This window comes from Carassius carassius, chromosome 1, assembly GCF_963082965.1.
Source record: "Carassius carassius chromosome 1, fCarCar2.1, whole genome shotgun sequence".
Taxonomy (NCBI): domain Eukaryota; kingdom Metazoa; phylum Chordata; class Actinopteri; order Cypriniformes; family Cyprinidae; genus Carassius; species Carassius carassius.
In genome coordinates this window covers 14,163,529-14,189,705 of record NC_081755.1, presented here as the reverse complement: position 1 = coordinate 14,189,705, position 26,177 = coordinate 14,163,529, and the positions used below count along the sequence as shown (strand labels likewise).

The following is a 26,177-nucleotide window of genomic DNA, read 5'->3' as shown; positions in this document are numbered from 1 at the left end:
TACTTGCCGACATCTGCAGTAAACAATTGAGAAAGTAAATGTATGCTGTGAACTAATATAGTATATTGGTTCACAGCAGTTTAATGTTCCGTTATGTACCATGAATGTAAGTCTTTATGTATCATGAATGTAAATCAAACAACAAAATAGCGAAAAATCACTTTTTTGGCTTTATTAGACTTAATTTATACACTGAAGAATATGTAGTGCTATTTTACATTTGATTATTTAATTTCTGTACCTGAATACAATTAGACTTGCAAATGAAATCAACTGTGCTTTATATTATCATTATTAATTTGCTAATTTCTATGCGGATTTATTCACCTACAAAATCACCCCAATCATTGTTGTTGTTTTGTTTTGTTTTTTTCAAAAAGAGCTGTTCAAGTCATCTGGGGCCCGTTTCACTAAGGAGGTTCAACCAACTCTGAGTTTAAACTTGAACTGTGAGTTGACTTACCCTGAGATGGGGAAACTCTTGAGTTTTCAGTTACAAAACAGCTGAAATGAGTTGGTTTAATCAACTCTAAATTGACTGACTCTGAGTTAAGCACGTACACCACAACTATAAAAAGCCATTATCAATGGAGCGCCGATATTACGATTCACCATGGCAACAGCTCCTGCCAAAAAGCCGTCTGCATACTTCAGACTCAATACAAATGTAATTCTTCTCAGTGTTATAATATCACAGGTGAAAACTGGCAGAACATTAGATCAATGAACTAATAGCTAATCATTTTATGGTATCTCATGGGCAAAAACTATATATAACATAATATTAATAAAAATATTTTAAGTGCATTTTTCTTATTTTACAAAGGATCTGCTAATAGATTAAGAAAAAATATGGCAGTGGCTATTTACACTTAGTGGAATTAACATACTTTCTTAGCGATAGATCCTATTTACAGTATGCAAAGTGCAAGTAGCACTAGATGCTATTTATAGAAAAATGTACAGTGAAAATCGTGATATATTCTATTTACAATGTAAAAGTAGCAGTTCTTTGCAACAGGCTAAGTGTAAATAATAATTAGATGCTAGTTATACTTTATACTGGCAGATACATTTGCACCTCAGTATTGTTATACATTAAAAGGATGCAATAATAACAGATTGTAAATGATTATATTTATTACAATTATAAATAGTTGTATCATTATTAAACACTCGTTAGGCACTTCCACCCTATAGAACATTTTGTTAATTTTTATTGAAAATAAATTCTAATTTGACATGTGATGGGAAAAGTGAGAAGAAGGACCTCGGCAAAAGCCAGACTCTAACCCAATCAATCGCATTACAAGCTAGTTTTCCGTGCCCAAAACATTACTGCCTACACCATTGAAGCCGTTATTCACATGTGTCGTATTTAACCTTATGTGTCAATGGAGGGCGGAGCTACAGTTAATTTGCACTTAGTAATAGAGTCTCAGAATAATCTTGTTTTCCATTTGCATTAAGATTATTTTTATTACAACACTGGCATATAATTTTACTTAAGTAAAATGCACTTAATTTAGACCCCCCCCCCCCCCCCCCCAGGAAACAAGACTAAGTATTTTACATCATCTTCTTATATAGAATATCAATCTTTAATTCTTTTTTATATATTTGTATTTAAGGGGAAAAAAAACGCTTAGTAAGAAGAGCATTTTTCCAGCGTGCATCAATGAAGTGTTTAAAAAGTGGGAGGAGACCGAAAGAAACTCTGGGTTTAACGAAGAAAACCTGCTCCTGACCAGGTTAGGTTTATAGAGTAAGTTACTACGGTAACGGGCTTGACTTACAAGGCTTTCTCGGTGTTTCCCTCATTTCAGGGTTAACATACTCAGAGTTTTCACTTAACCTCCTTTGTGAAACGGGCCCCTGGTGTTCTTTTTCTTTTTTACATATTGCAATATACATTTCAGAAAAAAAATATTGTCAATATTGTATAGCTCTTCTAGTAAGTTTAGGAAAGGTAATAGGCTCAGTAGCTTTATGACTGTGTAGAGCAGATGACTGAATGAAACACTTCCCACATGCAGTGCAGTGATAGGGTTTTACTCCAGTGGGGATCCTCTCATGTGTTTTCAGATTTGATAACCAGTTGAATCTCTTATCAGTGAGAACACTTATAAAGTTTCTCTCTAGTGTGGATCCTCTCATGTGTTTTCAGATTTGATAACTGATTGAATCTTTTGTCACAGTGTGAACACTTGTAAGGTTTCTCTCCAGTGTGGATCCTCTTGTGTTTTTTCAGATTTGATAACTGATTAAATCTCTTGTCACAGTCAGAACAGTTATAAAGTTTCTCTCCAGTGTGGATCGTCTCATGTGTTTTCAGGTCTCCTGACTTTTTGAATCTCTTGTCACAGTTAGAACACTTGTAAGGTTTCTCTCCAGTGTGGATCATCTTGTGTGTTTTCAGATGTGTTGAATGATTGAATCTCTTGTCACAGTGAGAACACTTGTAAGGTTTTTCTCCAGTGTGGATTCTTTCGTGTGTTTTCAGATGTACTGACTGAATGAATTTCTTGTCACAATGTGAACACATATAAGGTTTTTCTCCAGTGTGAATCCTCTCATGCAATTTTAAACGGGTCGCTGAACTAAAAGTCTTCTCACACAAACGACATGAATGTGGCTTCTCCTTAGTGTGGACATTCATGTGTTCCTTAAGGTGTGCTGATTGTGTGAAACTATTCCCACACTGATCACAAGTAAACGGTTTTTCTCCGGTATGAATTCTCATGTGACACTCAAAACTTGTTTTCTGTGTAAAACTCTTTCCACACTGAGTGCAGGTGAAAGATTTATTGGCTCTTCTTTTCTTTAAATCTTTCTGTTTGTCTTGAGAACTCAAGGGTTTTCCTCCAGTTTTGACATGATCCTCAACGTCACTCAATTCTTCATTCTCTTTTTCTTCAATGAATTCTGAAATAAAAGTAAAAATGGTCATTTTTGGTAACTTGTTAAAAGCTGAGAAATGTGAACATAAAGTGACCCCATTCAATGTTTAATGTTTGTAAATGTTTTTTTGACAATGGCATGGCATTTTCACTGTCTCACAAGATAAAAATGAATATAAGTGAATAAAGTATATAAATATAAAATGAATAAAGTCGTAGTTTTTGCTATTTTTGGACCAAATTGTATTTTCGATGCTTCAAATAATTCTAAATGACCCTCTGATGTCACATGGACTACTTTGATGGTGTTTTTCTTACCTTCCTGGACATGGACAGTATACCGTTCACACAGTTTCAATGGAGGGCCTGAGAGCTCTCGGACTAAATCTAAAATATCTTAAAATGTGTTCCGAAGATGAACGGAGGTCTCACTGGTTTGGAATGACATGAGGGTGAGTTATTAATAACATACAGGGTTTCCCATACATTCATTAATTTGTGGCGGCCCGCCACAATATCAACGCTGACCGCCACGGATTGATTCTGATTTTTAAACTATTTAATATGGGTACAATTGTATTTTATTGTAGCGCTGCGCGCTGCTTGCTCCCTCCCTCCCACAAACTGACAACGGAGGCACGCACGACTAGCCCCTCCTCTTCGAACACGATCTGAATCAAAACAGAATGAGCATGCGTTAGTTACGGATTGTTGCCGGTGCTTAATGCTTATTCCCCCAGCGAAGATTCCAGAATCAATCCGGAGTTGAATGGTTAGTAATGAACACTGTTGCTCAACATAACTCTGAGAAGTTAGTCTATGTTAAGCGCTGTCGCGTTTCCATTACAGATTTGTGCAAAACTTTTGTTTTTTTTTCTTCTAAATATCGATAAACAACTATTGCGAAATGACGGTGTTTCCATTAACTGATGTTATGCGACTAAAACGTCATTTTTTTCCTCTCGCGATCAGTTATTCCAAAAATCATGGCAACGGACGTTGGTAGGTTTATATATATCACAGCCACCAAACTAGACATTATATTATTATTATCTCCAGGTTCAGGTTAGTGTGTATTGGTTTTTGTCCACCTCAATCTCCAGGTTTGTGTGTGTGTGTGTCAGAGTCTGTGTGTGTCCACCTCCAGGTCCAGTTTGGTGTGTGTGTGAGCCTGTGTGTGTGAGTCTTTTTGAATGTTTGAGTGTGTGAGCCTGTGTTTGAGTGTGTCAGTAAGTTTGTGAGTTTGAGTGTGTGTGCGTGTGTTTGTTTGTGTGTGTGTGTGTGTGTGTGTCCATCTCCAGGTCCAGGTTTGTGTGTCTGTGTGTGAGCAAAATTTGCAACAAGAAGTCTGTGGAGCAGTCATAGCATAGAAAGTGTAGCAATGGCTAAGTGTTGGCAATGGAAATGTGTACTTGTCACTAAAAATATATATTTATGATATATACATATATATCATATATATATATACATATATATGAATGATATATTTAAAGGGGTGGTAAAACGCGGTTTTTCGAAGGCTTGATTGTGTTTGTGGGGTGCACTGTAACATGTGTTCATGCTTTGTTTTTTAAAAAATCGCATTATTTTTCATATATTTTACCTTTACTCTACACTGCTCTGTCCCTCCTTGTAAAACGGTCTGATGGTTTCCGGGTTCTATGAAGCCAGTCCCACAAAAATAGCAATGGGCTCAGATTGGTTAGCTGGCCCAGTGTGTTGTGATTCGCTAACCGCCTAGAGCACGTTTTTCGGTAACGTCACGCCCCTTACCTTTACCAGTTGTCTGTGCTTTGGTGGTATTAGAAACAATGGCGTCAATAAAACCATACCAATTTGAGTCCGAATCGGACCCAGAAAATTTTAATGAAGATGAACGAGCAGAACCAGTTCAAGAACGGCGTTTAAATGACGTTTCAGAATGGTATGTTTTTTGTTGTTGATATCTAATACTTTTTTAGATACGCTGTAATTTAATTGTACTAATTATAATAGTTGAGGTTTAATTTATAACAATAATAAGTGTTTGTCTATTAACAAAAGTGTATTCAAGAACCTTTTTTATTAAACAAAAATATATATTTTATTAGGTGTACATGTAATAACGGTGCAAAAATGCCAATTGAAGAGGAAAACATCTGCTGCAAAGAAATACAGAAGGTAGTGTAATGAGCTAGTACCAAAATTATGCATAACGTGTTAATAGTTCTGTATAATTCTTTTTTCATATTTAAAAGATGAACATAGGTTAATTGTACAGTATGTTCTCATTGTCTTACATTACTGTTTAGGTTGTAAAGCGAATGATGGAGGTTCCAGACCCTCCTAAATGTATGGTTGAGCATCCAGGTTTTGAACCAAACTGCTTAAATCCGTATACTTTGCAAAATATCAATAATATTTACAGAGCCGACTATGGACCAGTGAGACGCAGAAATGAAGAGGAGTAAGTATTTATTAAATTTTATGAAATTATGTTGTGTAAAAGAACATAAAAGACAATAGATACAAAATATATATATTTACACAAGACATGTTATTCAAAGACAAAAACTAATCAAAATATACATTTTTATCAAACATATTTTCACATCACATATACATGTTTCCAATATACCACTGGTTTTATACACAATATTGAGGTTTTCTATTCCTGCCATAGGCGTTTCCGTTATCTGGCCTATCGCAGCTTTGTCAGCTGGTGCTGGGGCTACCTAGGACGTAGTGTGAGGGTTGTCATCCCCTCATGTGTTGTTAACCGGATCCGTCTACAGTTTCCTGATCCAGCGGGACAGTATGTTGGGTTCCGGCCACCCCTCGACTGAATCGTGACACACGCTGGGCAATCACCTCTTCTTTGGAAGGTTTTTCATACTGTGATGACAGAGGAGGTGGAATGGGGATTGCATGCAGCTCTTCTGCATATGGCTTGGGGTCCACAAAGACTTTATGTATCAGAAGGCTCATAAGGTCATCGACATAGTCTGTAAAAAACAGAATACTGAGTCACTCTATGGTTTTACATAATTACTGATAAATAATCTACCTTTGTTTTATAATTAACATTTGTGTAATATTTATAAATATTTTTTGTAAGCTTATATTAATTTTATTATAGTTTTTTTTTATATATTATTGTTAATAAAACAAACTTACTGTATGTTGGTTCTATTTTCAATGGCTTTGCTATGCATTCCCCTTTTTTGGACTTTGGAAAAACGATCTTATACACAGCCTGTCCTTCAGTTGTTGTTGCCTGCTCACGGTTAGCATTTTCATTATAGTGCATTGCTGCAAGATACAGCCTGTAATCAGTGCACAATCCATAAAATATGAAAAGATTAGTAGACTGTGTTGTGACAAATAAACAAACAATTCAGAATAAGAGACAAATGTTCAATCAATGATTATAATGGTTTCTTTCTTGCAAGAAAGGCTCACAGTCGCACAGTCAGTCAAGAGAATGTGAGTGTTCGCCAAGATGGGAGGCTTTATAGCTCTTTATATCTTTGCTACTCATAACATAGATAACATACTGTAGGGCCACAGGCAAGGCTCCTAACCTATTTAACCTTTTTCTTACTTATTAGGAAATAACATTATTATAGGGAAAGATCATTAATATTAATAAAATAATGAATAAAAAAAAACATTTCAATAACAATTGTTAGAAACAATGCTTATAAATATTACTGAATATGTCAAAGATTATTACCTGCACAACATTCCTATGAAAGGGAAAATCACGTTCTTTGGGGCAAAACGCAAAATCAGACTGTGGAAAGCCTCCAGTGATGACGTCTGAAAGTTGTGGCTGAGCTTTTCTATATCCTTGAGAACTCTCTTGTTGTATAATAGCTTTTCCACTTTATGGAGCGCTATTGATCCTGTAACCAAACAGATAAAATATGAAGAAAATCTCAATTTTACTAGTTTACTGTCATTTTATTGTCATTTGTCTCTCTATACAGTCATACCTGGTTGGATCCATTTTTTTGGATCCCTGGAAACTTTGTCTGGGTGTTCACACTTAGGGAAGAGGTGGTTCTCATGAACATGTACATATTGGATGTGGTTCTGCAGTGAATTCCACTTCGCCACCTTTTCTGTCCCAGACTCAGAGGAAATCGCACTCCAGTAAACATGGTTTTTGATGCTGTGCAACCATTTTTTCAGCACCTCACAGTCCTTCATTTTTGAAAGTTTGTCAAGTTTCTTAGATAAACCTGTACAAAGTAAAAGCTTGGTTGTACAATCATTATTTCAAGATAATCAAATTACCACAAAAATAAAAATGTACATGTTAGGTTGAACAATTAACTGAATAAGAATCAATTAAAAATACAAAGATAAATAATTACCTTTCTCAAAGTGCCACACATCATAGAACTGAGTGATATTGTGGTCCCTCAGGTACTTCTGAATCTGCGGATGGCGATCGGTGACGATGTAGTCAACAGCTAAACCATTAGACTCGAGCTTATCGAGACAACGCTTCAATCCCTCCTTTTCCATATGATAACTTCCACCAACCTCGTTGCTCTGTTGTTGGGTACACAACATTTCAAATGTATAAACAGAGTAGAGTATAAACAATAACAGATAAAAGAAAATGTAACTTTTTTTTAAATGCTTAATTACTAACCTGAACTAGTTGAAGATCCAGAATTTTGTTGGTTTCCATGTGCATAATGGTGTAGCTGCCAAATTTTGCTGAGTGTCCTATTGTAAACATCATAATCATATATAGAACATTACTGAGAACACCAGTATCATAATATTTTAGGAAAACTTAAAGACTATAAAATAAACGGCGTGATTTTTTTTTAATATACTGTAAACGTACCTGGCGTGTCAGCACGCATATCTCCAGCCACAGCAACATTTCCTCCCTCTTGCAGCTGTCTTATAAGATTCAGATGATCTTGGTTCCACTTGTGTATTATGGTAGGCTCAATGAAATTCCTGGCATGAATCCTAAAAGTTACGAAATGCATCATCTGGAGCTTCATGGCCTTGAAAATCTATTAACATAGAAATCATAGAAATCATACAGTACATACATACTGAAACAACACAGTAGTTTTTTGTGAATTTTATTGTAATTGTAATACCTTTTCTAGTTGTTTAAAAGATCCACCGGTAAAATACGTTGCAGCAGACAATAGCAGGTTTCCAAGTGGGGTACTCCCTACAATGGGCTGGCTCTGCCACTGTCTGTAGTAGTTACAGTTTTCACAAAGCTGGGTGAATGCAACAAAAGTCCCCCTTCGTCTGATCTGGACAACACACTTTGTCTTACAAATTGGACAGGACACAAACAGCTCTCGAAGACAGCTTTCAAAAACAATGTATTTGTTATCGCTGTGGTCGGGCTGTGGATCTATCCTAAGGCAATATAAAAAATAAATATTAGGAAGTTGCTTTCATGTTTTATATATTTTTTTAAACACAAATGTATTGGTAAAAAAGTGTGTAAATATGTATTTATATCTTACGCCAATTCTGATTCTTCACTAACAACAGAATCTGGGTTATATGTGGAATCGGTGGGTTCGACATTTAATTCTGATTCTTCTTCCTCATCTAACACCAGACGAGGTCTCTTACTGGGCCTGAAGACTGAGCCCCTTACTGGTGTTGAAGACAGCTGCACAACAGGAAACATCTAAGTTGTTTGGGTGCCCACATCATGACCATAATATGTTGCCTGAATGCCTACAAGTACAAAAAAAAGTAAAAAATACAATTACTCATAACCATCTGTCATGCTATTACAATTTTTTTACAGTGAGAAACATAAGCCACTTTCTAATACACATAAGTTTCAGTAGCCGGTATAACAATTATAATAAAAAAAAGACAATATGTACTAGAACTGCATATGATAAAGTAACTCAAACACATTTAATGTCTGTATTTCATACCTTTGCTCCTTAAGTGGAAACTGCTCAATGTACCTATTGAAAGTTGTGTGCCCACTGATCGCATCTTTGGCTTTATCTCTATGGCTACAGTTTCGGTCTCTATAGGGTCTGACTGACATCCAACTACATGAAGTGTAGATGTAGTGGGGAGCTCTTGGGAACTCGAACCCTGCTGAGATGTTGTCTGTAAGAAATAATGACAATATGTAATCAATGATCAAATTACAGCTTAAAACATACATTTGACATGTAAAATAGTAGGAAAAAATTAATTACTGGATAATAATCATTGGACCACAAAAAATAAGCTTCATAAGCAAGAATTTCATATAATTGTTCTAACAAATTATATTAGTCCTCAAAGGGATTTTTTTGATTAAAGAGTGAAGATCTATAGTAATCGGTACTGAATGGAATCGTTACTTTTGTATTTTTAGAACGCTTATAGCCAAATATCTGTCGCTATAACTATTAACCCAAAACGAACACTAAACATTGGATTTACTATAGTAGCAAAATCAAACACAGAACCATGTTTAGCATGCCTGCAGATAAACAAACATGTAGATAAACAATACATAAATGCTCTAATCAAATAATAATATACACTAATTCCAAGTTCGCTGTTGAGATTAAGAAAAAAAGTTTGTAACGTTAACGTTAGGGGTTTGTCGAATGCATGCATGAGCATTTAACAAACTGGTTTGCTGAGCCAAACAGCGTTGTTATTTGTTCACTTCCTTGATACAATGTACAATAAGCAATACAAACTATTACAGTAAAACACATCGACGAAAAATAAGTCATACTTACAGGTTGTGGCCCGTAAACAGCTTCTGTTTTTAAAGTTGGAACTGCTCCATCTTTCAGGACAAGCCGTTGGGCGAATCCTGCATTGAACTCGCGAAGATTGTGGAAGCTTTCCTCCGTAAAATGAGCAGCACAGAGAGCAAGATTTGGGTAATAATTTTGAGGGACCGAGTTAAAAATAATTTTTAACCATTGATCCCTAACTTCCCCGTCCCTAGGAAGGCTGAACAAAGTGGACCTGCAATCCGGATGAAAATAACAGCGTTTCGTCGGCATCGCGGCAATGACACTCCAGCATACAACAACTCTTCTCAATCTCCACAGCAATATAAAATGGCCTCGCTCCCCACCCCGCCCCCCCTAATTTATTATTCTCGGAGGAGGGGTTTTGGGCTTAGTGATGTCAGCAACCCTGGAGGAATGTCGTGTAGTCCCTACCGGCCGTTTGCTGTAGTCCTTAGAAATGGATTTCTTTAAAAGCAAATATCTCCCTTTGCTTAAAACTTTGAACGTTGTAACTTTGCAGATGTTGTTTATGCTCAAACAGGAACATTACACACTAGCTAAAGTTAGAAAAGTGAAATCGTGTTTTATCACCCCTTTAACTTACCCCCTCCACCCCCCGGTCCCCAAACACCGCACCACCACAAATAGAATCTAATTCTGTGGGAAACACTGACATAATTATGTTTTTTGGGTGAACTATCCCTTTAAACGAGATCAAGGAACAATCAGATGTAATTGATCATTTGAACGCAAGACCTATTAGATTGATGCAAAGTTGCAAACTGATTAGATCTGAAATATACTCTGGTGCTAAACGATGCAATGAATCCTGTATCGTACAGGAAGCCAGTGTAATTTAATAAGCACAGGAGTAATATGCTCTCTCTTCTTAGAACCCGTTAAAAGCCTAGCCGCTGAATTCTGAACAAGCTGCAGGCGGGAGAGAGAGACCTGACTCACACCCAGGTCCAATGCATTACAATAATCCAAACGAGATGACAAAAGCATGCACAACTTTCTCCAAATTTAAGGATTGACTTCAACTTAGATATAGATCTAAAATGGAAAATAACTATTTTTAACAATGGCATTAATTTTGTCAATTAAATTTGAGCTCTGAGTCAAAAATGACACTAAGGTTTTTCACTCTAGAAAGATTTTTCCCAGGAAGTAACCCCAGGCAGTCAGTGACATCATCCACACATCCCTTTTTACCAAATAAAATAAACTCAGACTTCATTCTCATTCAGCTGAATAAAATCATTAGCCAACCAACACTTAACCTCATCCAAATATTCATACAGAGACTGAATGGATAAATGATCCTTGCGCTTCAATGGTAAATAAATTTGTGAGTCATCAGCATACAAATGATAATGAATGCCATGTTTTTCAAAGATTTATCCTAGAGGGAGCATAAAAAGGGAAAACAAAACCGGTCCCAGGATTGAACCCTGAGGAACACCACACATTAGAGGGGCAACAGATGAAGAGTAATTCCCTAGACTGACTGAAAAAGTCCTATCTTTTAAATATGAAGAAAACCATTCTAAGGCTAAACCCTAGATGCCAACATGGTCTCTAAATGCTGCGGTAAGGTCTAAAAGTAACAGAACGACACAACTTCCAGAATCAGCTCTCAAAAGAGCTGACTCAATACTATGGCCAGCTCTAAATCCTGATTGAAGTCTATCAGAAATGTTGTTCTTAACCAAAAAAAAAATCATTAAGCTGTGCATACAAAATCTTCTCCAGTATCTTTGAAATAAAAGGCAATTTTGAAATGGGACGAAAATTATTCATATCAAATGAGTCTAAACCAGCTTTTTTAAGAAGGGGCTGGATAACTGCATGTTTAAAACTTGGTGGAACAACACCTAATGTCAAGCTACTATTCATTATAGTTAAAATGCATGTACCAATAAAATTAAAAACGTCTTTAATTAAAAGAGAAGGAATCACATCACAAGGAGACCTAGTGGGCTTCATGTGCGCAGTTATTTCTTTGAGCTGTGGCAGATAGACTCATAGTCTGTAAAACTTTAGCATGATGTAGAAAAAAATATTTTGGAGTCAGTTTGTCATTTTATTTTATTAGTGTTCATTTATTATATTAAACTGGACAAATTGTTACACCTTTTTAAATTTTATGTGGTGTCATGATTTACTTTTGATAAAAACAAAGGTTTATTTTTGTATGTTAGTTTGGTATTTCATTTATTGTATACCCTTTAAATTCACTTATTAAAGGAACAACACCAGCTGCAGTACGGTGTATCGTTTATTTTAAATGATTATGTATTTGGTACTTGCTACCTTTTATCTTTACTCTTTCCTTTCATTCTTTTCTTGGATTTGGAAAACTTGTCTCGGATGTTATTTCTGCGTCGCTTTTTGCATAACTCCGGATGTTGTTCTCTTTTGCCTTGCCTCTATTGAATTACATTGCACGTCAATGAAGGTGGAGTTTCAGAACACACCCACCGATTGCGTAACCACCACGGACCAATAGAAGGTCAAAGGTGTTTAGGAGCTGAAACTAACTCCCTCAGAAAGTTTGCTTTGGTCAGCTGTTTCGAACTGCCGAAACAAACTCCAGATTTTGTTCTAAATGATGTCATAACAGTTCATTTTCAATTTATTTTGAAGTATATCGGGGCCTTGATTTATGCACATGCATGCACACACACATGCAGAGAGAGCAAGAGCGAGATGAAAAACTTTATGAAAGTGGAAAAGGTCAGTTGTCTATGTTGAGAATGTAAGAGCTACGCTTGTAAGAGCTAAAACAAAAAAAATTGTTCCCACGAAAAAGATATTTGCTGGCATCTTTGGTGTCCAGCACACGGTTCACTCTCCTCGTGAACCTGGACTACCGGTTGGATTCCAGCAGAAATGAAAAAGGCCTAGAAGACTCCGAGTCAGAGGACTCTGAGCCAGAGGACTGCAATCCCTCTGAAGACAACACAGGGTTGGAAGAGGAGTGCCATGAATCGGACGAGAACTGTGAGGAAGCAGATGTAGACCAAACCTTCAGTTCTAAAAATGGGCAAATAACCTGGTCTACTACTCCACTTCCACAGGGGCCAGGGGAGATCTTCAGCTGCACGGGTAACAAAGCTAACTCCTGGAACAACAACATACGTGTGTTCTAGTGCAGTGGTTCCCAAACTTTTCCATTCCACGACCCACCTAGACAAGTGTAATCTATTTCATGACCCACCAAAATATTTGAAGAAAAAAAACGGTTGATATTACTTTAAGCCTAAACTTACTTAAAAGTTTGATGACAGAAATTAGCTATTTAAGAAAAATAACTTTTATTTTAGAGTACACATGAAAAATGTCACTACTAATATTTAAGTTTTAATTTTTAGTTTATAGACGTTAAAATATGTAGTGTCCATAAAAACGTGAAACAGACTCAATCCAGTGAACTGTAATCTGCTCTGCTGTGTTTTGTTGCAGAAAATGCATTCATGATCCTTCCGTGTGTGTCAGCGAGAACAGAGCACAATCCAACACTTTTTTTTAGAAAAGCATAAGATGCAAAGCAGAACTACCTAAAACTGTTTGGAGATTAAAATAATTGTGAAATAGGTTAAAAATAAAAATAAAATAAACAGATGTGTCTCGTTTTAAATTAAAAAAAAACTGGATGACATTAAGTTCAGGCAGAAATGTATTTTTGCAATAGTTAAAATGTTCAGCAATATCTTAAAAAGATTTCTGAACTTTGGCAAATTTTTCTCTAAAAAGAGATTATACATCAAGGAGTACTGCAATTTTTTTGAGCCCTGCTCACACTGTACATGTGAAATGCTTTTTACAAACAGTTTCCCGAACGAAAAAAGTGCAGAGTTCAAACAGACGATGAATGAACATGGCCTGAAAACGTTTTCGTAACATTTGAATTTTCTGGTGTATGCAATCTCATGCAGAATATTGTTGCTTTGAAGTGAGCAAGTTTTTTCTCTTTTTATAATGCGGACCGATTGAACCTTTTAATGATATTGCTCTGAGACCTTCACTGTTATTACAACTCGTGCGTGCTCACGCTTCAAAACACGCAACGCACACGGACTTAATTGCAATTCAAAAATCACACTAAGGATATTGCAGTTCGTTATTAATGTTGGCTATATCGTTGTGACGAGTGGGTTCCCGGTTCCCACCTCAGTCTTCCCGTGTTTGTGAAGTTTTTAATGTGCTACACTGCTGCCGAAGCCCGGGAGGAAGGAGGGATGCGCTGCCGAAGATCCCTCACCGCTGGGGTGGGTCCGCGGTGCCATCGAGCAGGGCGAAGGAGTCTGCCGCCGAGGATGCTCGAGGCAGTGGGCTAGAGTGAAATGCCGGGGAGACGGACGCTCCACTTTTGCATCCTTCCGATCTCCTCCGTGGTTCTCGAGGCCGGTGAGAGTCGCAGGTGTCGCTCATTTCCAATCACTCCACCGGCCTCGCCCCGCCCCACTCATCATGTTCGTGCAGCCCTAGACTGAACTGTGTGAGTGTGTGTGTTATTGAAACGCAAATTTAGCTGCAGCCGAGTGACTTTGTGCGACCCACCTTGTTTCATTCTTTAACCCACAGTTTGAAAACCCCTGTTCTAGTGTAGAGGACATAGTCAACTTTTTTTTTTTTTTTCTTCCATCAAGCATCTTGGTGGAGAAGACAAATGGTGAAAAAAAGTGTGCATATGGTGCTGACTGGAGCAATGTGAATTGGATATATGCCACGTTTCCACCGAAATTACAATTGTACCAGGAACTATTTTCCCCCCAGACCTGTTGCTTTCTGTGTTTCTACCACGGTCTAAAGTACCGGGAAGATTAGGCAAATATGGCGCTTTTCCACTACACAGTACCAGCTCGCCTCGGCTCTGTTTGGTTTTCCACTGTGTAAAAGTTGTACCTGTACCGGCTTCCAGGTACTTTTTTCTTTACCACCTCCGGCGAGGTTCCAAGTGAGCTGAGGTGAGCTGAGGCGATACTTTAATGTGACGTGAAAACACAGCAGACTGCTGATTGGTCAGAGAGAATCGTCACTAATCACTGCGTCATCATTACACGCGCCAGCAATAGTATCCAGATAGTATCCAGAATAACCCCGCCATTTTTAAAAAGTTTGGCCAGAGATTGCGTGATATATCCAATCCATTACATATTATGGAAACTCGATTTCCTCCATTGTCCTGTGTGTGTGGGTAGCGGGTGTGTGTCGCGTAGAAGATTACGTCACGGCAGTTTCCTGCAGCGTCGCTATAACAACCAGGTACTATTGTGGAGGTACTATCTGCAATGGAAAACGGAGCGAAAAAGCGAGCCGAGCCGAGTTGAGCTGGTACTGGTAAAGGAAAAGCGCCAATAGACTGGTGATGTAGGTCTGCCTGCTTTTCTCAATACAAAGTATGCTGATTTTGGACTTGCATCCTCTGTAATTCAGACTTTGCGAATTCGACTCGGAAGTGTGGTGTACGCATTCATTTAATCCGGTAATTCTGCTGTATACAGCAGGGTACTCTTGATAACATCAGTCAGCTCGCCTTGACTAATGCAATTTTCCTCACTGTATACTTAAAACTAAAAAGGATATGAAATACCATTGCCTCCTTTCGTTTTTCATTTAAACATATAGCGGCAGAAATGTACTTAGTTCAGGGTAATGTGTACAACCATTACAATGAAATGAAATATATAAATTGTCTCTTTTTATTTTAATTTTAACATACAGATAAACTGAATACAGACCAAAGATTACCTGTTAGATTTATTCAAAATAAATTATATGTTATGTTTAACCACTAAAGAGACATAAGAGCCAGCGGCACATATAGGGCTGCACGATTAATAAAAAAAAAAAGAAAATCACGATCTCGATTCATACATAAATGCGATCTCATTTCTAAATGACGGCGATTCACTTCCGTGTATTTCCCTGTATTCAGATCATGCTGCATTCACGCGTTAATGGTCACTCTCACACAATAACAAAACACTATTAATTTACCAATCATCATAAATCTCGATCACTTCTCTCCTCTCCCTCATTGGCCACATTCCGCTATCACTCACATGACATGTAAAAAGAAGTCAGACCTAAACGGGAGTCAGTTTACCTGGTGGATTTGTAGCGGTAAGAGGAAAAAAAATGAAATCCAGTGTGGAAAATCCTGGTGGCGATGGTGAGAGTGAGGATGTAACAATATTGCTACAGAAAAAAGGAGCACATTCCACCGTGTGGAACTTCTTCGGTTTTCAACCTGAAGATGATGCGCAAAGAGTCGCAATTTGTAAGCAGTGCTTTAGCATCGTCGCAGCAGCTCAAGGCAACACTACTAATCCCTACAATCACCTCAAACGTCACCACAAAATACAGTATGAGTTAGTCATGAAAGACAAGGGAGCCACACCTCAAAATATCAGCCGCTAGACCACACAAACTTCCATAAGTCAGACATTGTACAGAGCATCGCCAAACCCTTCAAGTTCCCAACGACACAAAGAGATAACAACTTCTAGATTTAGATAACTTATCATTTAGCTAAAGACATGGCTCCAATCAACACCATTGAAAACGAGGGATTTAAGGCAATGATAAAGACTTTAAAAAAGCGCTACTCTTTGCCCTCTCGCAACTATTTTTCATCTGTTGCAATGCCTGGTCCATATACCCAGTGTCGAATGACAATCGAGGAAGAACTGCAAAATATGCAGAACTTCGTGGCAACAGCAGACCTATGGTCAAGCCTAACTATGGAGCCCTATTTAAGCTTGACAGTGCATTTTAGAACGAGTGATTTCAATATGAAAAGTTCTTGCAGTCTCTACTAAAGAGCTGATGAGTGAAATCAGGTGTGTTAGATAAGGAAGACATACAAAAAGTGCATGGCCTCCAGGACATATTTGGGAAGAACTGATTAAAGTAAATAAATAAAAGTATAAGCACACACAATTAAGTTTATCCTGCTTTATGTTTGTCCCATTAAATTGCATTTTAAATAGCTATTTTAACATTTCATGCAAGAAATTGTGGTGAGCAGTATCTTACTGTCTCCTCAGTCAAGCCTGTCCTCCACCTTTTTGAGAGGATGATGGCAGTGCAGGAAGATGATACAGATCTTGCACGATCAATTAAGACAAAAATCCTACATTACCGTAAAGAAAAGTATAGTGATCCACACGCTCAGGAGCTGCTCGACATAGCCACAGCATTGGATCCACGGTTTAAACTGGACTATGTCAGCGAGGACAACAAAGTCAGTGTCAATGACAGACTGAAGAATGAGATGGCTAGCATTGCGTATATCTTTAGATGATTTACAATACACTATCTCACAAATTAAGAAATTTACATTAGGCTACACTGTTTAAAGCTGCAAATAATTGAAATTGGATTTAGCTAACCCATCTAAGTTTTTAACTGCTGAGATGTCACTTTTTTTAGCAAGTGTAGAATACTGAGATTTTTTTAAGTGATCTTTTCTCTTTTCCAGCAAAGTTTCCCTACAACTGCCCCCAGCACCCAGCCTTTGTTGCCCCCCTGTAGAAAAGAAGAGAAAGACCTTAGGCAGTTTTTTTTTAAAGCAGCCAAGGGCAATGAGGCAGCAACACCATCTGATGCTTATGTTCAAGAGAAAGAAGTTGACATGGAGCTAGGCTCATATCTTGGGGTGGTGCTAGCGCAGTGGATAAGACACATGTCTTTGGTGTGAGAGACCTGGGTTCGAATCCACTGTGAGACACCAATGTGTCCCTGAGCAAGACACTTAACCCCTAGTTGCTCCAGAGGTGTGTGACCTCTGACATATGTGGCAATTGTAAGTCGCTTTGGATAAAAGCGTCAGCTAAGTGAATAAATGTAAATGAATAAATGTAATATCTGCTCACAAGAAACACTGACAGTGAAGATGACCCCTTAGTCTGGTGGAAGGAACACAAGGGACAATATCCAAAACTGTCTGTGCTGGCAAGGAAATACCTCTGTGTCACTGCTACAAGTTCCCCATCAGAAAGGGTTTTTAGCACAGGGGGGGGAACATTGTAACATGCTTGCGTTCCTCCCTGAAACCTCAAAATGTTGATAGGTTAATGTTCTTGGCCAAGAACCTTTAAGGTTCTGTGCCAATTGGAGCAAAGAGCAGAGGTTCTATTTAGTCAACGTTCTCTTATGTTCAAAAACATAAAGCTTTTAAGTTGTTCACTTTAAGGGGTCTAAAATAAAGAAAAGAGACTATTTTCTTTGTCACTCTAGCACTTTACTATACCGAATGTCGTGGGGTTTTTTTTGGACTTGAGTGCAATAAAATTTGGTTGAAAAAATGAGAATCGTGTAAGAGAATCATGATCTCAATTCCCATTGAGAAAAATCGTGATCCACATTTTAGTAAGAATCGTGCAGCCCTAGGCACATATCAGAAGGACTAGCTGATGTGAGGCTGCTCTCGGCGGATACATAAGCACTGAGATCCTGCTGATCGCATTTAGCTCACCGTCTCCGAAATCAGCGAAACAAAGTTTTAAACAGGTGCTGTCTTTATAAATAAATCACAGATTTGATTTTTAAACAACAACATTCTGGCCCTGAAATACTTTTAAAATTACATTAACAATAACAGTAATTTTTTGAAAATGATCCAAATAAATGGTGGTTGAAATCACAACACTGCGTGAACTCAACCAATCAGAATGTTTAGCGCTCAAGTCCTGCTCCCGAAAGTTCCGGAACTTTGAAAAGTACTACCTCGCCAGCAGGGACTTTCTGAGGGGCATTTTTTTACCCGGAACTTTAGTTCTTGGTTATGAGGTAGAAACACACCGAGTACCAGCCCAAAGTCCCTAATTCCTGGGTAAAGTTCCAGCGGTGGAAATGCGGCTATATATGGAAGCATTTATTGGTCTGCTCTTTCTTGCGGAAGTTTATCACTCCAACAATGAGGCCCTCTCCAGTTTGTGGGAGGATGAAACTGGGTGTGTAATTTTTCGTGTTGTCATGCCACGGAAAATATTTAAAATTTTGTAAAGAGTCATCCGATTCGATGAAAATGCCACAATACCTTCTCGGCATGAAAGTGGCAAGCTGGCACCAATTCGGAATCCGTGAAATTTATGTGTTGATCGTCTCCAACTAATGTTTAATCCTAGTCCAAGCAGAATGGTGAATGTTATGCATGGACTAGTCTCAGCCTCAGACGTCATGCCCACGGACCGTTGGCTAAACGGGACACAAAAGTAGAAACACTTCAGGATTGTCAGTCGTCATTGGATTGATTGAATTCTATAGGATTTACGGGAGACGTGTGTGTCACGATCTTTAACGTTCTGTCTGGAAACACAGATGCCGTGACGCTACCCCCTCACGAAAGAAGAAAGCGTTCAGATGATTCGGCGTTTCACGTAAAGGATGTCACAAACCAAGTAACAGAAACGCTGCCCTGGCCCGGGTACACTTCACATCCAGAGTTTCTTTCAGTCTCACGCACAGCCACATCCACACATCTGTGGTTGAGCAACGTTAAACTTTTGAAAGCAGAGCATGAACGGATGAGCTCAACACATGCGCAGTACTATGGGGTGAAAGGCTGTCTTCGAGCCCTCTTAATGACAAAAATAAAGTAATGCCAAAGGTGCGCAGATGGCCGAAGTATACTTTGGCCTTTAAGTGAAAGGCGACTGGCTGTTTTTTGCCTTATTGTAAGTCTCTGTTCTGGACTTGCACAACTGTGTTGCAATGCAATTTAGGGCTGTGCGATTTGGGGAAAATATCTAATTGCAATTTTTTTGACTGATATTGTGATTGCGATTTGATTTAGGATTTTAAATGTGCAAAGTCAAGGTTCAGCTAAATATTAGCAATAATGTGCAACACAGTATGAGTATCATTACCCTGCTGAAAAAAAGTTTCCATTAAATTAAATTTATGCATTTAGCAGACGCTTTTATCCTAAGCAACTTATAGTGCACTCAGGCTAACATTTTTTACCTAACACGTGTTCCCTGAGAATCAAAACCACAACCTTTTGTTGAACACAATGCTCGATCACAAAGCCACATGAACATTACAAAATTAATTTTTGTTTTAGGCATTATTCCAATAGGAATTACTGTTGTTCTATGTGTTACCATCTGCCATATTACATCCCACCAATAGAATCCATCAAATAGACACCATCTGCCGGACTTTCAGCTGTTTAGAGCGGATCGCGACGCAGAATCAACGGGGAAATCGCACGGCGGCGGGACATGCTTTTACATCAATGAACGGTGGTGTACAGATGTAACTGTGTTAAAGAAGACGTGCTGCTCAAATCTCGAAACGCTCTTCATTAACTGCAAGCCGTTCTATTCGCCACGGGAGTTTCATTCGTTCATTCTGGTTAGTGTTTACATCCCTCCTCAAGCGCACGTGAGCTCAGCTTTACTGAAACTCGCTGAGCAGATCACAGAGACAGAACAACAACACCCAGACTCTGTTTTAATCATTCTTGGGGACTTTAATAAAGCCAATCTCTCCCGTGAACTGCCAAAATACAGACAGCATGTTACTTGTCCCACAAGAGACAGTAATATATTGGATCACTGTTACACAACAATAAAGGATGCATTTCACTCTGTTCCACGAGCAGCTTTGGGACATTCTGATCACCTTCTGGTTCATCTTATACCGACCTACAGGCAGAAACTAAAATCAGCTAAACCTGTATTAAGGACTGTAAAAAGATGGACTAATGAAGCAGAGCAGGATTTACAATCTTGTTTTGACCTCACTGATTGGAGTGTTTCTGAAGCTGCTGCCACCGATCTGGACGAACTCACAGAGACCGTAACATCATATATCAGTTTCTGTGAGGATATGTGTATTCCTACCAAGACTCAACTAAATTACAACAATGACAAACCGTGGTTCACTGCAAAACTCAGACAGCTCCGTCAGGCCAAAGAAGATGCTTACGTGAAGGGGGACAATGTCTTGTATAAACAGGCTAAATACACACTGGAAAAGGAGATCAAAGTGGCAAAGAGGAATTATTCTGAAAAAATAAGGACTCAGTTCACTTCGAACGACTCCGCATCAGTGTGGAAAAGCCTAAAGAAGATCACCAATTACAAGACACCACCCCCCAGCACTGTGGAAAATCAACGACTGGCAGACGATCTGAACGAGTTTTACTGCAGGTTTGAAAGAACACCCATCACCTGCCCTGAACACCTCTCCACACAACCGTTCACACCAATAACAACTCCTGCAAACAACCCTGAATGCCTCTCCAAACAAACGTTCACACCATTCACAGCTCCTGCAACCAACCCTGAATGCCTCTCCACACAACCGTTCACACCATTAACAGCTCCTGCAACCCATCCTGATCACCTCTCCAATCAACCGCTCTCACCATTCACAACTCCTGCAACCAACCCTGAATGCCTCTCCAAACAACTGTTCACACCACTCACAACTCCTGCAACCCACCCGGAACACCTCTCCAATAAAGCGCTCTCACCATTCACACCTCCTGCATCCCCCCTCTCCCCCACACCTGCAATACAGATCAGCGAGGATGCGGTGCGCCAGGTCTTTAGGAAGCAGAAAAGGAAAAAAGCACCAGGCCCAGATTGTGTTACACCAGCCTGTCTGAAATCCTGTGCTGACCAGCTGGCCCCCATCTTCACAAAGATCTTCAACAGATCGCTGGAGCTGTGCGAAGTCCCTTCATGCTTCAAACGCTCCACCATCATCCCCATCCCAAAGAAATCCAAAATTACAGGACTAAATGACTACAGGCCTGTGGCTCTAACGTCTGTAGTCATGAAGTCATTTGAAAAACTGATGCTGGCCCACCTGAAGGACATCACTGGACCCTTGCTGGATCCTCTTCAGTTTGCCTACAGAGCAAACAGGTCTGTGGACGATGCAGTAAACATCGGACTGCATTATGTTCTGCAACACCTAGACAGACCGGGGACCTATGTGAGGATCCTGTTTGTGGACTTCAGCTCTGCCTTCAACACGATCATCCCAAACCTCCTCCTGCCCAAACTAACTCAGCTCTCTGCGCCCACCTCCGTCTGTCAGTGGATAAACAGCTTCCTGACAGACAGGCAGCAGCTAGTGAGGCTGGGAAAATACACATCCAGCACCCGTACAATCAGCACCGGAGCTCCCCAGGGCTGTGTTCTCTCCCCACTGCTCTTCTCCCTGTACACTAATGACTGCACATCTAAGGACCCCTCTGTCAAGCTCCTGAAGTTTGCAGATGACACCACACTCATCGGCCTCATTCAGGACGGTGACGAGTCTGCTTACAGGCAGGAGGTTAAAGAGCTGGCTGTCTGGTGCACTCTCAACAACCTGGAGCTTAACACGCTCAAAACAGTGGAGATGATCGTGGACTTCAGGAGAAACCCCCCTGCACTCCCCCCACTCACCATCATGAACAGCACTGTGACTGCAGTGGAGTCATTCAGGTTCCTGGGCACCACTATCTCTCAGGACCTGAAGTGGGACATTCACATTGACTCCATTGTGAAAAAGGCCCAGCAGAGGTTGTACTTCCTTCGCCAGCTGAGGAAGTTTAACCTGCCACAGGATCTGCTGAAACAGTTCTACTCCACCATCATCGAATCCATCCTCTGCACTTCAGTAACTGTCTGGTTCAGCTCAGCTTCTAAATCGGACCTCAGAAGACTACAGAGGGTAGTCCGGACTGCTGAGCGAATTATCGGTACAACCCTCCCATCTATTCAAGAACTGTACTTATCCAGAGTGAGCAAAAGGGCTGTTAAAATCACTCTGGACCCCTCACATCCAGCACACTCCCTCTTTGAACTGTTGCCATCTGGTCGACGCTACAGAGCACTGAGCACCAGAACGACCAGACACAGGAACAGTTTCTTCCCTCAGGCAATCCATCTTATGAACAGCTGATAATAACTGTGGGACACACTACACTATTTATATTTATATACACTACACTTTTTATCCAACACACATACTTAGCGTACACGTAAATCTTTTGCACATAATATACATGTACATACATGGAACACACTATACTACTTATATTTATATTTATATACACATACACTTATTTATCCAAACACACATACTTAGCGTACAGTTACAATTTTTCCACATAATATACATGTACATACATAAATGCTCTTTTTAATATACCTGCCATACATTGTCAATTTGTATATTGTCAATCCTTACCCACCTATTTGTATTTTTTTGTATTTTTTATTCCTTATTGTGTTTTTTGTTCTGTCGCTGTTATGTTGCACTGCGGAGCTCTGTCACGAAAACAAATTCCTCGTATGTGTGAACATACCTGGCAATAAAGCTCATTCTGATTCTGATTCTGATTATAGTTTACATTAAAACCAATACAATTCTCATTATAACCCTGAAATCCATTCAATTGTCAATTGTGTTTTGGGACGAGTTCTATATATTTTTTATATTTTTTTTATGGTGGGTGTTTATGCAGTTGGCTAGAGCAGTGCTGACTGGGGAGAACGGAGGTACGCTCACTCTATTGGTTAGCAAGACTGACACTCAAGCCGGCAGTCATGCATATGCTCTGAAAGAGCGTAATATCGTGTCCAGGTCGCAGGCGTTTGCAATTAGAAAATCGCAACCTCTCAAATCACGTTTGCGATTCGATTTATCACACAGCCCTAATGCAATCATTTTTCAAAATGTCATTTATGTGAAAATATGAAGTATTTTCAAAAAATACTGTAGCAGGCAGATCACTCACTGTTCATGATGCACAAACTATTGGAAGATAATCCTCAATATTGATTTGGGGGTTCATATGAATGTATTTCTGAGGGGAGCTGACTGTCTTCTGAAGAGTCTAAGTAGTATTTTTTTTCATTTCGTCTATATAGTTCATGTTGCAGAGGTGCCTCCTGCTGTCAGATAGTGGATATGCATCTCATTCAGAGCATCTGCTGTTTGTTTCGTTCAGGCATTTAGTATAATTTTACAAAGCTTGTCAGAACAATCAGTTTTTGATTGGGTTATTATTAAATTAAATTATGTGTATGATTATTATTATATAACGGAATTATATAAATTATATGTATATGAATTATATAACTAAAGTTAAATAAAGATGTCAGTATTTTTTTTCTTTATAGGAAACAAATCAAAGAAAAAATAAACAAATTCTACTGTTTCGAATGTTCATTTTTAAATATGTTTTAATATAATTGAAATTGATTTTACACACAAGCAATATTGTATTGCATATTGAATATTGCATGTTTTAAAAAGGTATCGCATATCGCACAGCCCTAGCGCTTTTGTTTACACGAGCAAAAGGAAGTTTCATTACTTTAGCAAAGGAAAACCGGTCTCTTACTGGCTTATATCAAAACCTTCTTATATTTTTCTTTACCAGTCCTTGTTTTGTACTTTTTGTTTTCATTTTGTTTTGGTGTCTCTTATCCACGCTTCCATGTTCGTCACTACCGTACTTTTCGGACTATAAGTCGCACCTGAGTATAAGTCGCACCAGTCCAAAAATACGTCATGATAAGGAAAAAAACATATGTCGCACTGGACTATAAGTCGCATTTATTTAGAACCAAGAGAAAACATTACCGTCTCCAGCCGCGAGAGGGCGCTCTATGCTGCTCAGTGCTCCTGTAGTCTACACTGAACAGCATAGAGTGCCCTCTCGCGGCTGTAGACGGTAATGTTTTCTCTTGGTTCATGTCTCTTAATTAATTTCTCTTGGTTCATGTCAAATTAATTTTGATAAATAAGTCGCACCTGACTATAAGTCGCAGGACCAGCCAAACTATTTTTGGGTGAACTAACCCTTTATATGTTTCTTGCACTGAACACAAAAGAAGATGTTTTGAAGAATGTGGGTAACCAAACAGTAGCTGGTGCACATTTGAAAGTAGAAGAAATACTGTGAAAGTCTGTTCAACTGTCTGGTAATATACATTATTCAAAATAACATTTATCATAACATCAGAATATTGTTTTCTGTGAATGAGTGAACAGGATGATTTTCACATCATTTTTGTAGCATCAACTCTAGTGTAAAACATCCAGTTCTCAAAAGTCTTGTGAAGTCCTCTTTGCATGTATCACAGCCTTATTTCATTGATTTTTTTTTTATACTAACCATGCATAAATGTGGTTTTCTCAAAAGCACAATCATGTAGGCTACATCCATGCTGCTCACATATTATTGTAGCACAGCAATTACATTGTAATCAGACTTAAACCAATAATGTTTTTTAAGATGTTGTATAAAAACACAAATGTCAGGGCATTCCCAAATCAGAGAAACCCCAGATAAGTACTTTGTAAGCCTCATTTAACATTACCACAAACAGTCATTAATATAAATGAAGAATAAACACCAACCTCCTGGTTCCTCATGTTTTATTATCCAGGTTTCTGGTTCCTTGTATTTTACTATTAAATAATCTGGTTCATCGTGTTTTATTGTCTGGGTTTCTGGTTCTTCATATTTTACTATCAAATAATCTGGTTCATCGTGTTTTATTCTCCGGGTTTCTGGTTCTTCATATTTTACTAACAAATAATCTGGTTCCTCTTGTTTTATTCTCCAGGTTTCTGGTTCCTCTTGTTTTATTCTCCAGGTTTCTGGTTCCTCTTGTTTAATTCTCCAGGTTTCTGGTTTCTCGTGTTTTATTCTCCAGGTTTCTGGTTCCTCCTGTTTTATTGTGCTGGTTTCTGGTTCACTCGTGTTCTCTTCTCTCTCTTCTTTAACAAACATCATCTTCACAGCAGCAGATCTCAGTTCAGATGATACTCCTCCAGGTATTTCTGCTTGATTCAACACTTAGTCACGACTGCGAGGACGAGAATATTACAGTTTTTTATTGACCTGACTCAAAACTGATTTTCTCCCTTAAAAGAAACGTTTCTAAGCGTTTTTTTATTAAACCATACTCCCGACATAACAACAGAGATCGTGGTGAAACTAATCTTCTTCCTCTCAAGTTTAATTGCGTAGCCTATGTGTTTAGCGCCTCCCGCTGGACTGGAGTATGAAGAGGAGAGAATAGGGAAATAACACGGGGGAAATTACTTAGTACATCTATAATGCTGGGTAAACCCCAAAAGATAATCGGGCTGATTTTGGGCCGATTTCGCACCTTCCAACAATCCTAGCTATGTCCCGATTATCTTGATGGTTCTACAGATTATTTTATTCCTTGTCAAAAAATTATATTGTAATTTCAGTTTATCCTTTTGGATTTTACTGGATTCTTGGACATTCTAATAGATTTTAATGTAATTTAACTTTGTCCTATTGGATTTTATTTGATTTTTAGAATCCTATTGGACATTCTGATTTATTTTAATGGGATTTTACTGTGTCCCTGTAGGATTTTATTTGATGCTGCTCAGAATGTTATTGTGGACATTGTGTTTTATTTAATGGGATTTAAATTTTTCATGTATGATCTTTTATTGATTTGTATCATATTGGATGTTGTGATTTTTAAATGGAAATTCACTTTGTACTGTACAATCTTAC

The 26,177-nt window shown here is 38.6% G+C and overlaps 1 protein-coding gene and 1 long non-coding RNA gene across 3 annotated transcripts in view; both read right to left on the bottom strand.

Annotated features, from left to right (window-relative positions):
• LOC132150053 (zinc finger protein 664-like) overlaps positions 1-25,630 on the bottom strand; it is a 549,937-nt gene extending 524,307 nt beyond the window's left edge. Inside the window, exons 1-2 of one of the 2 annotated variants that reach the window (XM_059559227.1) lie at positions 25,034-25,630; positions 1,989-2,925 (exon numbers count right to left, since the gene is read on the bottom strand). In XM_059559227.1, the coding sequence (XP_059415210.1) occupies positions 2,111-2,925; positions 25,034-25,412 (1,194 nt within the window). In that variant the 5' untranslated portion in view covers positions 25,413-25,630 and the 3' untranslated portion in view covers positions 1,989-2,110. Of the gene's footprint in view, positions 1-1,988; positions 2,926-25,033 lie in introns of those variants that run through there. The other variant, XM_059559219.1, reaches the window with a different exon arrangement.
• Positions 6,091-6,930, bottom strand: LOC132107576 (uncharacterized). Its single transcript, XR_009424319.1, has 3 exons — positions 6,878-6,930; positions 6,616-6,787; positions 6,091-6,205 (listed from the first exon to the last, which is right to left on the bottom strand). It is a non-coding gene; the product is annotated as an uncharacterized LOC132107576 (long non-coding RNA).
• Positions 25,631-26,177: the final 547 nt, after the last annotated feature.